This window comes from Cricetulus griseus, chromosome 10, assembly GCF_003668045.3.
Source record: "Cricetulus griseus strain 17A/GY chromosome 10, alternate assembly CriGri-PICRH-1.0, whole genome shotgun sequence".
In the NCBI taxonomy this organism is placed as follows: Eukaryota; Metazoa; Chordata; class Mammalia; order Rodentia; family Cricetidae; genus Cricetulus; species Cricetulus griseus.
In genome coordinates this window covers 19,759,037-19,775,116 of record NC_048603.1, presented here as the reverse complement: position 1 = coordinate 19,775,116, position 16,080 = coordinate 19,759,037, and the positions used below count along the sequence as shown (strand labels likewise).

Genomic DNA, 16,080 nt, shown 5'->3' with positions numbered 1-16,080 from the left:
CTTGGGTCATTACCTGGACTACCCAGAAGAATCAGTTCTGTTAATTAGGGTAGCACAGTGAAGCCTCGTGTCTCTGACAGCAGCACTAACGGAAATGGAAACATGGTGTGTACCAGACTCTCACAAAGTTTAAGATACAGGTTCCAGGACCACAAAAACTTGAGGATAGAAAGTCAGTGTATTCAGTATTAGTGTGAAACTAACCTAGCGGGCACATTAGCTTCACACCTCACCAGGTGTGGAAAGATGTGAGGATGGCAGGTCTCACCCAATTATGTATACGTATGCAATCACAGTCATAGTTTGTGCCTGGTGGTCCATGCAGTAGATGGAACCCTGAGTGCCACCAGCTTGCTATCAGAGTTTAGTGATCCTTTCAAAGTATTCGGTCTAATAAGGCCGTGGTTGTTCTCTGCTGCTGGCATATTTGGCACCCAAGAATGACAGCAAGCAGTAATCCTCAAGAAAAAGGAATCTGTGTTGTGAAATAATGAATAACCCCATCCCTGTCACTATGGAGCAGCACTGACTTGTCTGGAGAAGGCAGCACCAAGACATCTGCCACAGTAGTTCCTCACGAACACCTGTCACTGAGTGTCTCCTCTGCCTTTACTGTTCAGGTACCCTGTTTACAAGCGTAGACCTCTGCCCCAGAGTGCTTACCACATGCTCTTCAGTTCTCTCATTTCTGTCTCTAGCCACATGGATCCATCACCAACTGTATTCTGTCAAGCGACAGAATAACTAGAAGAAGAGAATATATTGTACATTTTCCACTCCACCTAACCACTATCAATGGGATGGAATGGAACCGGAAGTCTGTGCCCCCTGATGTCATGAGCCCTAGTCTGCGTGGTGGCCCTTAGGGGAGTAGAGTAGAGTCAGGTCTGCTAATTCTCAGTGTCTTCAGAAATTCTTCTCATTATACCATCCCTCTAGAAAAATATTCCAGATCCTGGGAAGACAAGGGGTATGCCTATTATTATGTTCCTCTACCCTGTTCTTCTAGAATCAGGGAGCATGAGCCAGGAGGTAGCCAGGTGGGGGGTGGGGTGAGAAATAACCATGACAACTACAGTCTCCTGGCAAGGAGCTGCCTCAGTGGTTCAGGCAACAAAGATGCTAACTAGATAGACATCCTGGGTGTGAAAGACTCACTTTTGTTTTGGCATTTGAGTATTTAGAATTATTTGAATCTCTGCCTGAATGCTGCCAATACAGTTCTTAGGTTTTATTGGTATCTATCCAGACATCAACCCGAATCTCATGAAGAGACTAAACTGTGCTGGATCTAGTATCCTTCTTTGGCTACGTGCACTAAAACCTCCAGGGGCACTTGTGGCTCTTTGGTGTTAACTTGCTATCACAGTAGCAATTGTTTGAAATAATCAGCTCATGAAAGAGGAAAGGCTTATATGGGCCCATGGTTTTTGGATACCACCCTGTGATGAGCTGACCCCCCTTGTTTGGGAATCTGTAGTGAGACAACACTTCATGTCTGGAGTGTAGAACAGCAAGAGCACTCACTCGTGCCAGGAAGCACGGGAGAGGATGGGACAGGTACGTGTTATTTCTTCCAAGGCACACTTCCAGTGACGTGAAGATCTTGCCTCTGAGCCACCTCTCCCAGTTCCTTTCTGGGGACATGAACTTGGGAGGGACACCCAAGATCCAAGCTGTAGCAAGCCCTGTGCTAGATCCCTTTTCAAAGCTCCCTCCTCATTCCACCCTAACAGCTTCTCTTCCTCCTGCTCCTTGTCACGCTTGCTTCTAACGCCACGTGGTCTATCAGCTAAACTTTCAAAACCATTTCACCAAAAGCAACTGCAGGTGGTAGTTTAAGTAACAGGCTTCCCTTTAGGTGTGCACCGTTAGCATCCCATGTGCTGGCCCATAGCCAGCTCTTCCCTGCTGGAGCCGCTTGGATATTGATTGCAGTTGATCCTTTCAGTAGTTTAACTTTAGCCTGCATAAATTCTCATTTAATCATGTTTGTTTCTAAAGAGATAGCCCTTACTTAGTTTTAAAACTCTTCATTTGAAAAAAAAATCACATTAAGTTCTGATAGTGCTCAATACTATAGCAAATTTTACACGAACTCATTACATTCATTTATTTGCTACACTGATGAAGCTACCTACCGTCAAGCTGCTGCCTGCCCATGGCTGTAGTTGCAGTGGGTGCTGTGATCTGTGGGCCTCATTGGTGTCAGTCATTGTGTTGTACGTTTTCCCCACATCGTCCATGTTACAGGTGTGTCCTGCTGTAGACAGCATGCTGGACGATATTCTGAGGAGTCCGACTTGAACAGGCACATGAGATAACATTGCACCAGTGCTGTCCAATGTTAAAATCCTTCCTGATAAGATAAAGGCACCTGCCCAAAGTCATGCAGTTGAGTCCTCATCCTTCCAAACAGCACACTTCCCTTCATTATGAAGCCATGGAGCAGGGTTTTGGAACTCACTCTGGATTGCACAGTGACTCCTCACAAGACATCCTTCATGATTCTGGGGTAGAAATGAGAAGCATAATCAAGCATTCACACATCATCAGGCAAGATGTGCAGACAGGGTCTGCTCTCTGGCAGTGGCCTGCTAATGAGGGAAAACCAAAAGGAAAGAAGTGGTATCAGCATCCCAGAAACAGCAAGCACCGATAGTGCAGGAGTGAGCAGAGCACTTAGACAAGTAGAAGAACAGAGGTTTGTGCATGGCTAGGGTGGACGATTGGACACGCAGGAGCAGACAGGAGTCAGCAGGTGGCCAAGGGTAGCCGATGCCTTAGGGGCAGCATCAGAACAGGAGAAACTGTGTCCCAGCAGGACAGGCTGCCTGTCCAGGGTTCCCAAGAACCTGGGAACAATACGATCAAATTTCTAGTTGAAAACTATCCTGGGGTGCTTGCTATTTGCAGTGGAATCTCCCATGACAAACATATGTCAAATACGTTTTTGGGTAATTTTTGCTTTGCTTTTCCTGTTTTGAAATGTCACATTTTAAACACGATTTTCTTCTTTAGGAGGAAGAGCTGAGGAAAAGTGGAGAAGCGAAGTACTTCCACCTCAATGACGACCTGCATGTGCTCATTGAAGTGTTCGCACCCCCAGCGGAAGCTTATGCCCGGATGGGGCACGCCTTGGAAGAGATCAAGAAGTTCCTCATCCCTGTCAGTACTTTTCACTGGTGATTGACTTGTGTCTTTTCTCAAAGCCTCGATGATCTGATTCCTACTTGTTATCTATGTAACTCCCTGTGTTAAGAGCTTCCTATTTGTCTTGCTTTGTAGACATCAGGGAACCTCTTTTTAAGGCAGTAGAATTTTAGATTAAATACTATCACCAAGTTTATAAGACTGAAATACTGGAAAAGCAGAATCATTAATTCAGATTTGGTGACTCCATAAGTTTTTATGTGATTGTGAAAATGCTACATAAATTCCATGCTGTCCCTTAATCATTAATGTCATCCATATACCTGGCCCATGATTTGTGTGGGACATGTAGATTTAACTAAAAGCAGTCCCTGACTCCTTGAGGAATAGGTAGTTTAAGGGAAAATAGAAAGCTCAATGGATGATTGAATATAGCACATAGACACTCCTGTGATGCTCAGAGCACAAGAGCTTTCAGGATATGCTGTGTTGGGGGTCACCTTTCAGATGTCAGGCATTGCTATGAAAGTGATGATTTAAAGGGAATATACCACTACCTTGGTTCTCAGAGTTAATTGAAGTATTGGTGTGGTAGTGATGAAAAGAGTTTTTTGTGTGCTCATGATAAGTTAAACATTTTGGCTCTGTAGACAGTTGCTTTGGAGAAGCTGGCATATCTGCCAGTCTGTACTGAGACTGTCCTCAGAAGTCCTGAGCTCTTCTGGGAGATGTCAATCCACTTACATACCAAGTGGATTATGGGCTTATCTGTTATCAAAAACCAGTTATTGCATTTATATTGAAGTACATTTTAAGTCTGGATTTCACTCAACTGTTCATACCACTGAGCTACACCCTTAGCCTCATTTAGTCTAAGAACAGTATCATTGTGTGGTAGACACTTATAAACACTGATGGCAGTCCCTTCCCTCTAGAGTCTGTAGTTTGACAGAGAGGCCGATGGGAACCATATATTCAAATAGATGACCAAAACCTGCAGCTGTAGCACACAGGGTACGTTCTTTCTCCCATAGATGCCTACATTGGTACACCCTTGGCCTTCATAGTCCTCTGTCAGGAGGGTAGGGTCTTAGTTTTCTAACCTAGAATCTGGACTGGCTAAATCAACTGGCTCAACCATAGTCATCTCTTTATAAATGTTTAATAATATCCTTTCATTTAAGGATCTTTTTGCCAGGTGTGATGGTGTACCCCTTTAAACTCTTCACTTAACTGGTAGGAAGGTCTCTGTTAGTTAAGTTCAGCCTGACCTACATTCCAAGTTCCAGGCCAGCCAGGGCTACATAGAACAAAACAGAGCAAAACTAAAGACCTCATAAGATTATTTCCATTTAAATCCCTTTGTATTGATAATTTTTTTTTTTTGCTGGTCTCTTCTTTATTTTATTTTATCATTTTATTTTATTTTTACAAAATTATAATTTCACATGTCAATCCCTTCCTCCTCTTCCCCCTTCCCTCAGCCCCCCACCAGCCCCCTTCCCCCTCTGCTCCCCAAGAGGGTAGGGCCCTCCATTGGGGCTCCCCAAATTCCACAACATCATCCTGGGCCGGGCCTAGGCCCTCCCCCATGTGTCCAGGCCAAGAGAGCATCTCTTCATGAGGGATGGGCTCTCAAAGTCGCTTCTTACACCAGGGAAAAATACTGATCCACTACCAGAGGTCCCATAGGGTCCTCGTTGACATCCACTTTCAGGGTCTGGATCAGTCCCGTGATGGCCTCCCAGACAGCAGACTGGGGGCCATGTGCTCCCCTTGTTCAGGTCAGCTGTTTCTGTGGGATTCACCAGCCTGGTCTCGACCCCCTTGTTCTTCATTTCTCCCTCTCTGCAACTGGGTTCCAGAGTTCAGCTCAGTGTTTAGCTGTGGGTGTCTGCCTCTGCTTCCATCAGCCACTGGATGAGGGCTCTACGATGGCATATGAGATTCAAATCTAAATTTGACTTTTTCTGTTGTCCCCCTGTTGATGTTGAATTGCCTAGCATGGGTCAATTTGTATTTGGGACTCTTCAGCTGTGCCCATTGGGGTGTAAATTCTCCAGTATTTTGTTGCTTTCATCCTTTCCTTTTTTTTTTTTCTTTTTAATTCTTAGTAAGGTTAGCCTAGGCTTTCCCAAACTGTCCCTCTTCCTGCTATAAGCTGTGTCCTTTCCCCATTGCTGGTGTGACAGGTGCCCTAGCTCTGTTTTCCTTTCTCAGAGTTGTCTGGGTTCTTTCCATTTCTATGCTTGCTTTAGTATCAGCTTCCAACTTCTGGAATGTTCAGCAAGGATTCTGCTAGATGTTTTGTAGATGAATTTGGAGTTAATTTTTAACTTTATGTCTTCTTTTCTGTGAATATGAAGTATTTCTCATTCTCAAAAACAATGTTCTTTAGTAATTCAAAAGTATTTTATGTTTTTAAGGGTCCAGCTGACACTTATTTTGTAAAAATTATTTCCAAATATTTTTTAAAAAGATTTTTTTACTTTATGTGTTTTGCCTGCATGTGTCTGTGTACACCACATGTGTTCAGTGCCCATAGAGACCAGAAGAGGGTGTTGGGTCCTCTAGCATTCCTGTTACAGAATGTTGGGAGCTTTTGTGTAGGTGCTGGGAATCGAACCCTGCTCCTATGCAAGAGCAACAAATACTCAAACTGCTGAGCTTCATTTCCAAATATTTTACATTTTCCAATACTGTTGCAAATGGAACATTTATTTATAGGTACAATTGATTTTCTTCATATTGATTTTGCCTTGTGACCTTGCTGGATATTTTTACTGTTTATACACATTATTTTTTTTAAAGAGGCATTTAAAAAATAGAGGGTCATTAAATAAAATCCTAGTTAGCTGAAATATTAGGATTCTATGACATACCTATCACACTGTTATTAAAGACCATTCCTGGCATTCTGGGCACCTGAGACATTTTTCTTGATGTCTTTTGTTGTCTTTGTGTCTTCCTGAAGAAGACAGATGGTCCTGTAGGTTTTCCTCCTTTATTTCACTAATAGTAGCACATCACACTAGTTGATCTATAAATCCAAGTTTGCATTCACTCCATCTTCGTATACTGTCCTCGTCAGTTATTGCAAGATATGGTACTGATAGTTTGCTAAAGTTTACCATTGGTAACCCAGAGAGACTGGCTAATGGGAAGTGTTTATACAGTTGTTGTGTCTGGTGTTACTTTCTGTGTGAATGGAGCTGCCCTGCTGTACCTTTTATTCTGAGTTTGAAGAAATATGGTCCTCCTTGTAATGTAGACCCTTCATTTCGATTTTCTGGGAGTGAGTTTACTTGACCCACATGGTAACATGTAGGCTTTGTAAATCTTGGGTGATAATTTGTGCCCACAGGTTTTTGGCCATGCCTCTGTATGACCTGTGGCTCCTTACTTGTAGTGAGTCCAGGAGTCACTTTGCTTTCATCCATAGCATGTTGTCCTTTTTCTGTGTCTCGTGTTCAGTTTTAGAAATACAGCTGTCACATGTCTGTCAAGATTGCGATGGGCAAGCATTGTAGATCTCCAAGTTTCTAGTTTGATTTTCACGTGGGATATTTTCAGTAGTTGTTTGAGTTTTGTGGTTTTTGTTTTTTCCTCTTCATGCCCTCCACCCTGAATGACCTCCCATACATCCATGTCAGAGAGCCTGCTCCTGTCCTGTAGCTGCAGGCTCCATTATCATCTTCCCTTGTATTTCTCAGGTGGGGCTGTTTAAATGCCCCGTTTTCAGGTTCCCTGTTTCCACCGTCTCACTTCTGCTGTGTGGCTCCTCGGGGGACTTTGCACAGCAGTAATTTCACCTTTTCATCTTTTATTTTACAATTGTGATGTCTGGCTCCTCTGCAGCAGAGTTGCCTATGCCTGCTTTTCCTCTACAAGAATTGTTCATATTTTCTTTGTGTGCCTCTTTATCTGTTGTTTTTGAAAATGCTAGAGTTTAGATAACATAATGCAGCAATTCTGAATTTTATGTATTTCACTTCCAAAAACAGCTGCTGTTGCTGGTGTTCTGTCTTCCATTTCTCTTAGAATCATGCTGAACTAAACCCACAGGCTCTGTGCCCTTCATGTTTCCAGGCATGTTTATGTCCTCTCTTGTTTTATTTTTTCTGTCTTTGTAGAAGAGAACATGTTGTGTCCACGTGGCTTAGTTATCACCAGTGGTTGGCCAAGGGCTTTGTTCTCAGAGCCTGTTTTAATACGATTTCCCTGTTGCTGTGCATTATGGAATCCAGAGTGGCCCATTTTCATGTCCACCTTGCATTTCCTTCCTGCTGGGATTCCTTGGTGTCTCCTCTGCACAGACTCGTGCATGAGAGCTTATCATGGTCTTGCCCAGCTCTTTTCTGGTTCTATTTTATTCCCTTCTGGTAAGGCAGTGTGTTGCTTGCCTCTCTAGAGGTGGTGGTTTCAGGCTTGCTGCTCTGTCATTCTTCCTCCTTCATTGCCTGTTGAGATTTTTACTGCAGTGGACATGTTGCTGCTGGCGTGGGTGCTTCACCCTTTATCCCAGAGTAAGTGAGCCGTCACCTCAGAGCTATGGGATTTTCATACTTGGGCTAAAGAGGAGTGATGCTAGGTCTCCAGGCAAGAATGCCACTGACTACTTTCTTACCTGCAGTTTAGCAATTTTTCATGAGTGATTTTGTAGTATTTTCATTTTATTGTATGGCTTGAATTAGTTCTTAGCCTCCTTAGATGGTGTCTGAGAACCATTTTACTTTAATTGCTCTTTGTAGAGAGACTTTCCTCAGTTATCCAGAACATAAGACCTCTACTCATCCTCATTTATCCAGAACACACCATCTCAACTCATTATATTTTGTTTCTTAAAATATATGTGATTCTATACATTTGTTCTTATGAACAACTTCTCATGTGAAGTTTCATGATACTATTCTTGTATCTGACTTTATTATTTGCACATTCCAGAGTTTATTTAACTGGTCTTCAAATAATAAGAGTTAAAATTATTTTCTATAGTTACAATGTCAGCAATGATCCCAGGAAAACCTTGAACATAAATATTGTGGTATTTTGACAAATTATTACAAATAGTAATTTTTTGTGAGAGAAGACACTGAATTCCAATGTTACTTTTTAGTGTTATAATTGTTTTTTAATTTTTTAAAGTGTGTGCACTTGCTTTAGCTTGTGATATCATACGACAACATGCAAGAGTTAGTTCTCTCCTTCTATTTACCATATGGGGATACCAAGGATGAACCCCGGTCATCAGTCTTGATAGCAGACACCTTTGTCCTCTGAGTCAGTCTACCATTCTCTAGGCTCACATAGCAGACTAAATTCACTGGGTAGGAAAGTCATGTACATACATGACTGCACGCACGCACGCACGCACACACACACACAAGAGGGGAGGGACTACAATTCTAATCCCCTTTCTACCCTTAAGTATTGATGAAAGTATAGATGTTTCAATTTCACCTAGAGAGTTAAAGTTGTGAGTCCACAAACCATCATGCATGGCTTCGTTGTATCACACCTGCCCATCTGATACTACAAGTGTAAACCAACTAAATCTTTCTTAAATTGTCTTAAGAAACACATAGCCATACATACAGATATTTAGTGTCTGTGTGTATTTTAAAATAGTTTTGCAAAGCTGGTATTTAAAATGGACTGTTATAAACATCTATCTAATCTCATTTAGGGCAAATGATTTTAACTTGACTTTTCCAAACTTTTACTGATGTCTCAACAGGGCTTCAGCCATGATCTTTTAATCAAATCTATTTTTAGCCATCTACAACTATCACACCTCCCAACAATTTTCCACAGGGCAAGTATTAGCATTTTCCTAGCACATTTTATTTAGAATGTGCTTTGCAAATTATTTATTAATCTTCACACTTTTTTTAGCAAAATGGTTGCTAAGACATTAGCAGTTCAGAACAATGGGAAGATGCAGGTGGCAGCTCTGAGGCACAGGTAGGTCTAGGAGAGAGAGGATCTGTGCATTTAGCCCTCCCCTATCTACCAACAGCAGTGGTTTTCATTCTTCAAGTGTCCCTTCCTCCAGATGGAATGTCTCAGCTTTTCTCTCAGTAAGTGTTTATTGGATTCCTCTTATTCCATAGAACGTACTTAGTTTTCGCTTGATACTTGGGGAAAGCCAGAAAGAAAAGACTTGGGTTTGGTTGTAAATGTACTGTTTCTTTCAGGTTTTTAATTCAGGTTATAAATACTTCAGGACATACCCGAATTCCCTGTCCTCACTGAAGTGTGCTCATAGTTTTCCAGTTTGAAGTCCCTATGCTGCCCCTGAACCTGTGAAGCCTTGTGTCAGTGAGTGCCTTTTTGTAGCCAAATATCAGGAGATGATCCTACCTTCACTGTGGCTCTTAACTATCTTTCACTCTTTGTCTCACGGAGATGGATTCCATGTCCACCTTCTCCATCTATCCCGTGTGGTCAAGGGTGGCTCTCCCGTTAGGCAGTCCCCAGGCTTCTGTCTGGGCTGCTTGATAAACTTTTAAGGTAACACAGACTTTGTGTGGCTGCACTCATGGGGCACCCTTGAGTGGAGCCTTCTCATTCTTCTGTTTCTTCCTTTACAGTCTGGAGGTTTGTTTTGTCCTCTCCAGAACATAAACATAAATATGTAGTTTATTCTCTAAAAATTGTTAAATTGTCTCAGCAACTTTCATTCTAATTGTTTGAAGTTACCTTTAAAGTGATTTATGGCTTTAAATGATTTGGTTTTGCTTTCTCTTTAAGACCCCTTATTGTCTTTATAATCTGTCTGTATAGTACCTTTTTTGGTTTATTATTTATTTATTTGTTTTTTGTGATATTCTTACTTGTGTTCCAGGCTGATCTGCTATTCACTGTGTAGCCTAAGCTGGTCTTAAACTCAAGATGGCCTGTCTACCTTAGCTAGTATCTCTCTTTTTTGGAATTTAATACTCTGGGAATCCTTTTTTTTTTTTTTTCCATCTCCTGTGTGGAACTTTGAGTCTCCCCTCTATGACATGATCTCTCTACTTTTGTAAGGAAATTCCTTTGGCTGCTGAACAGCTAAGTTAAGACTTTCCTTTGTCAATATTGCAAAGCTGTGATGATACATTTTTATTTGTTTATTCTCTGTCTTTGTTGATTGGTTACAAGGAGAAAGAAAGCAAGATGGAATCATAGTTTCAGAGTTCAGTGTGTGGACATTGTAGCCTTGTGAAAAAAAGTAAAAACTTGCAGGACTCAGATTTAGAAACCTGGAATTTGTTTGTGCAGCATAATGGTTCTGACACAATTCAGAATTACCTCTGATGTGGATCTCTAAACATGTCTGTGCTAGCTTGATTCTCACAATCTTAGTTACCTTAACTGAGGTGGGAAGACCCTCCTACGATGTGTGACTATTCCCTAGGGATCCTGGAGTTTGTAAGTGTGAACAAGTTAAGCATGCATGTGTTCATTGCTCTCTGCCTGATTTGAATGTGCCATGACCAGCTCCCTCAGGCTTTTTCGTTAGTCGATATGTAGATGCTCAGTACTTAGGAGTCAATGGAGCTGTGAATAGCAATGTCCACATCACAGCTCTGTGGCCTTGTATCTCAGCTGGAAATTACTTATGCATTAGAAAAGGAGAGACATTGGCTTACCTGTTATTTTAGTATAAAGGAAAAAAACGTGGTTTTCTAATTTAAAAAATTGATTTTCGTTTCAATAAATTCATATTTTAACTGCTTTCCTGACCTCAATATATATATATATATATATATATATATATATATATATATATATATATCTTGCTTTATATTCTAAGTGCTTTTGTATTTTCAATATCTCTTCTGTGCAGGACTATAATGATGAAATCCGGCAAGCACAGCTCCAGGAATTAACATATTTGAATGGAGGTTCAGAAAATGCAGATGTCCCAGTGGTCCGAGGGAAATCAACTCTGCGTACAAGAGGTGTGACCACACCAGCAATAACCAGGTAGGTATAACTACTTTCTGTTCTTAGATTGGCTTGCCGTGGCCACAGTTTGAATGTTGCTGTCATTAGTGAATGGAAATAGTTGTCAATACATTTGTACAAACCTGCATTTTAGATATTGTAACGTCATAGTCAGGAGGCTGACTTTGGAGTGAGAAACTTGAACCTGTACGTACATATATCCTGTACTTCTTCCTAGCTAATAGTTGTAGGCATTCTCCCCATCACAGATTCTATACTTCCCTGAGATGGCGCTTGTTTCTAAGTCACCATACCATTGGTACCATGAGGGGATACCCTATGCATGTGCATGTGCTGACTGCTCCCTATTCGGGCTGTTCCCCACCAGTACTGAGCATGACATCAGGCAAGCAGAGGCTCTCTGAATGCCTCTGCCTTTGTGTCCACTATCTATGACCTGGGGCTGATGAAAACTGCTGAGCTGGCATGTAGATACAAAGTTTTTATTTCTCTGAGTTGATGGTTAATTTGTAATAAGGGAAAAGGTATCAAAGAAATTTAAAAAAATCTGAGATGGCTATCTTAAAATCAGGGGGAAAAGAGTAAAACTTTGTTTTGAAGTTGTTTCTGGAGATAGTGATTTCCTGTGTCACTGAGTTCTAGGATTACAGCCTGTACCACCACCCCTAACTAGCAATTTCAATTTTCTGTTAAACTGGGAACCATGTAGAAATGTATTTTTCAGATACACTATGTGATAGAATTTAAAATAGCATTTATTTTATACCTCTAAGTTCATTTGGGGAGTGAACGTTACTTGCTTTGACTGTGCTAGTCAGTAGGTGTTTGTGCTGCTGTGTTGTACGCTAGGCCTGGATGTAGTCACCTTGGTTCCTCCAGGAGAAAGAGCTAAGGGTTGCTGTAGATAAGTTTGTGAGTTGCTCTGTGGAAACTCAGTAAATGAGAATGTACATTTCCACATTTTTGTCTTGCTTGAAATACTTCTTGTTGTAGCTGCCACAAACAATTTCCGCAGATCTGGTATCGTCTTGGTAAAATTTCTTGATTTTTTTTTTTTTCTCACAGAAACAGGAGACAGATGTACGAATTCAGTGTCATTAGGCCAAGGGTGAGGTTTTGGAAAAGAGAAAATCCTTCCCTTGACTCTTGTGTTTGTGGAGACTGCCATGGCTTCGTGATTTGTGGTCCATCCACCTTCACAGTGTCTTCCTCTTCTGTGTCCTGTTTGTAAAGGGTGTGTGACTGTATGGAAGGTCTGCTTAGGTGATCCGATGTCATCATTCCATTTGAAGCTCCCAGTGGGCATTTTCCTGTGACGGACATAACCTGCACAAGTTCCTATGATTTAGACAGCAGAATAATATTTGGCCTGACATTCTGCCTACTGCAATTACTAGGCTAGTTTTATCTTCATTTCCCCAAACTATGTCACTTGTAAAACCATATGTTCAGTCTTCTAACTTGTCATGTCTATACCTTACCACTCTGCTCTCTGTTGCCATGTATGGGGGACAGGTATTATGTTTTCAGCTGAGGGTTACACTGTGCAGATATAGACTTACCTTTGTGGACTGAAAAGTCTTGTTCAGATCTTCCTTCCAAAGGAAATCGTATATACAGACAGACAAGAAACCGCCTCCCAGACCATTTCTGTGCTGTAAGGCTTTTTTTTAGTAGATGCAGTCTTGCACCATGTGAGATTAGTCTTACTAGATTATAATGCAGCTAAAACAAATTCCTATAACCTGGTGATGTGGTAGCCATGGTAACAGTGATATAAACAAGCTTTTGTACTGCCTTTCCTGTAAAACCAGAACATGGACAGCATTGTTCACTAAGTATGCAGAAAGTTCTATTCTCTAGTTTATGCAAGTATACACTGACCACATCTAATGGATTCCTGTGAAGAGCCAGCCATTATTTAGTCATTCCTGACAACCTGTGGATACAGAAAGAGGTATCTCCATATTGGAATATAAGTCTATAACTGTTCTTTAGAGTGACAGATACAGAACCTTATGCAAGTAAGTTTACCACACAAAAGCTCATGTTCTGCTATTTATTATATATAAGTACATAATAAAATTCATCATTTTACCTAATAAATCTTGCATATCACATGGTCAAATAGTAGCTCAAAATGAGTCTGCACTGACCAGAAATTGTCATGTCCAGTGCCAGTGTATGAAAACTTAGTGTTCCTTAAATCACTAATGATTATATTAGTGATATATAATCTTTCTATGAAGCTAGCAGTGTTACCAAGAGGTAAGGGAGAGAGAAGCTTTCTTTATTCTAGAATGAAATAGTTGGAGAAACCCCTTCCTTTGCGCAAGTATAGGATGATTATTTAAACCTTGCATCCCCAGGTGATGGTTGGGCTTCAAATTTATCTTGAGTTTTCTTCATGGCAAATGATGAAGAAAGCTTGGACACTGAATGCATAACGTCTAAGTGTGAGAGAAGTCATGATGCAAAGCTACAGAGCACAGTCCCTGGTGCCTAACACTGCCTTGTTCTTGAATGAGATCACGGTCTCAAGTTTGCAATCTCAGAAGCCAGGTTGGTCTATGCCAGCCAGGGCTGCATAGTAAGACCTTGTCTCATGAACTACAGTTTTTTAGAAACTTCCTGTGGTGCAGTATAATTTTGATGGTTTTAAAAGATATTTGGGTACCTTCACAGAAGCTGGTTTTTATCAACATGTCTCAGTTACTTGTGTTTGTCAACCTGAATTTATCTTATCCACATCTTCCTTGTTTATTCCCTATTACATGGTAAATTCATAAAAGCTCCCATGTCCCTATTAGAAGGCATAAGTGGTCATCTCCCAGCACTGACCACTTACAACTCTTGTCTTGTTCACATATTTCTTACCTAGTGGCATGAATAAGTTTGCAGGGCATGTGCCACTTTGGAGTCTCAGAGTAGAACAGATTGGTTTCTAGAACCTTTTAGCATTACTTCACCATTACCACTTCAGGACAGCTTTCTGATCCTGGATGCATCTGAAGTTAAATCACCCAGTAATAACGTTGTAATAAAACTTTTCCATTTTCATTGCAAAGAAAAGAAGTAAGCTTATTCTTTACCAGTAGTCTTCCTGTGCCCTGCCTGACGCCAAATATGATCCAGGAGACCCCAGAAGAGAGACTTAGTTAGGGGTGCAGCAGGAATAGAGGGGGTGTGTGTACTCCAGGCAGCACACTTTGTGGCAGGCTGACCTAGAAGTCGGAGACCCCTCATGAATGCCTGTGTCCCTTCCCTTAAGCCTATTTGTGTGTTAGTGGTGGGTGGAGCTATGACATACACTTTGAATCCCTTCTCTGCTCTGCTCTGCTCTGCTCTGCTCTGCTCTGCATGTGTTTGCAGGCATTTTTAAGATTTCTCCAAGTCTCGGATTCCTTTTCCATAGATGAACAAATAGGGCCCAGTCATGTGTTGGAATCACATTTGCTGTCATTCTGGAATGGCATCATTCATGTGACCTCCCGGAAGTCAGAGCTTCCCATTGTGACCACAATGAAGAAATTAAGCTCTGCCTTGGATAGTCCCGTATTGTGTTCTGCTAGCTGTCTAGATACGTGTTCGTTTGCTGTGACTTACTTTGTTGTCCTTAATACATACTACAAAAATATGGAACAGTGATTTGTTTGAAATATCAATGTGTGTGAAGAATAACATGTTAGAAAATATGTCAGATACTGCTCATTTGACCCTCTTGCTTACAGGGGAAGAGGAGGAGTCACAACCAGGCCTGTTGCAGTTGGGGTACCACGTGGGACACCAACTCCCCGAGGAGTCCTTTCCACCCGAGGGCCAGTGAGCCGGGGAAGAGGACTTCTCACTCCCAGAGCAAGAGGTGTCCCCCCAACTGGTTACAGACCTCCACCGCCACCCCCAACACAGGAGACCTATGGAGAGTATGTAAGTAAAGGCGGCAGCCATGGTGATCAGTTGAACCGGTCCAGATACTGTGTCATAGTCGTAGTCTGTGGTTCACCCCCTCAGCTTGGCGAGTATTTATTGACCGTTAAAGCCACCTCACATAGAAATTCCAAAGTGTCCATGCAGTTTTGCCAGGCAGCTTGAAATTAAGAGAATGTCAGCTGTGGGGAATGCATGGTGGGGTTAAGGAGATAGCTGTTAAGCTCGTCCATGAGTGGACTAGAACATTCTTTCATATTCCATTCCAGGTTGCCTCTGAGTAAGTCTGTCACTTGAAAAGTGATCGCCTAAATATGCCAAGATGGTGTCACCCTTAAATGTGTCATTTTAATCTGCTTAGTATAGATTTGTAGCGGAAGTTCTTTCCAGTCAAGAAAATTAAAATTCCATATTTTTTGCATCAATTAGTTTTCTTTACCAATTCATTAATTCTCAGATGTAGTTTGTGATTAAGGTAAGAGAAAGAAATACAACTCTAAAAGCTGGACAGAATGGAAGGAATTCATTAAGGACCCCGACCCTTAGGATTCTTGCTGAAGCTTCCTTGCTTATCACAGATGGAGAAAATGGGAAATCAGTAGATGGATGGGTCTTGCTGGTCACTGTGGGTATTGAGGGGGAGTCCACGGACCGTTGTCAAAGGCCGTAGTGATGGGGATAAGATAACAGCATTAATGGTCCTTACTCCCCTGCTTTATTGAGGTACGGTTTCTAGAAGGTTGGTTATCCCAGAGTCACTAAAGTCCAGCTCCATCTGGAGCTGTTTTGACTTGCACATTCTGAACTTCACTGAAATTCCATGAATGCTGTCTTCTTAGCTTCTAGACCAGGCTCATGCCTTGGGTTTGGCCTAAACTGCTCTTCCCGTATCACCTGCCTCCTTTTTCTGCTCCTGCATAGGCCAGCCATTGCTGTAGAAGCTCCTGGGGGCAGTTGCTGAGCTGTAGACTCTTGAGTATACAACTGTTGTTACCTTATCTTCCCATCTCAACTGAGCATGTAGCAGGACAGGGAGGGGCAGCGCTT

The 16,080-nt window shown here is 41.7% G+C and overlaps 1 protein-coding gene across 4 annotated transcripts in view; it reads left to right on the top strand.

The window, feature by feature from the left end:
• LOC113831991 (KH domain-containing, RNA-binding, signal transduction-associated protein 3) overlaps positions 1-16,080 on the top strand; it is a 579,685-nt gene that overhangs the window by 505,388 nt on the left and 58,217 nt on the right. For all 4 annotated transcript variants that reach the window (XM_035449678.1, XM_035449677.1, XM_035449676.1 and 1 more), the window contains 3 exons: positions 3,022-3,168; positions 10,985-11,124; positions 14,838-15,033. In XM_035449678.1, the coding sequence (XP_035305569.1) occupies positions 3,022-3,168; positions 10,985-11,124; positions 14,838-15,033 (483 nt within the window). The remainder of the gene's footprint in view (positions 1-3,021; positions 3,169-10,984; positions 11,125-14,837; positions 15,034-16,080) is intronic.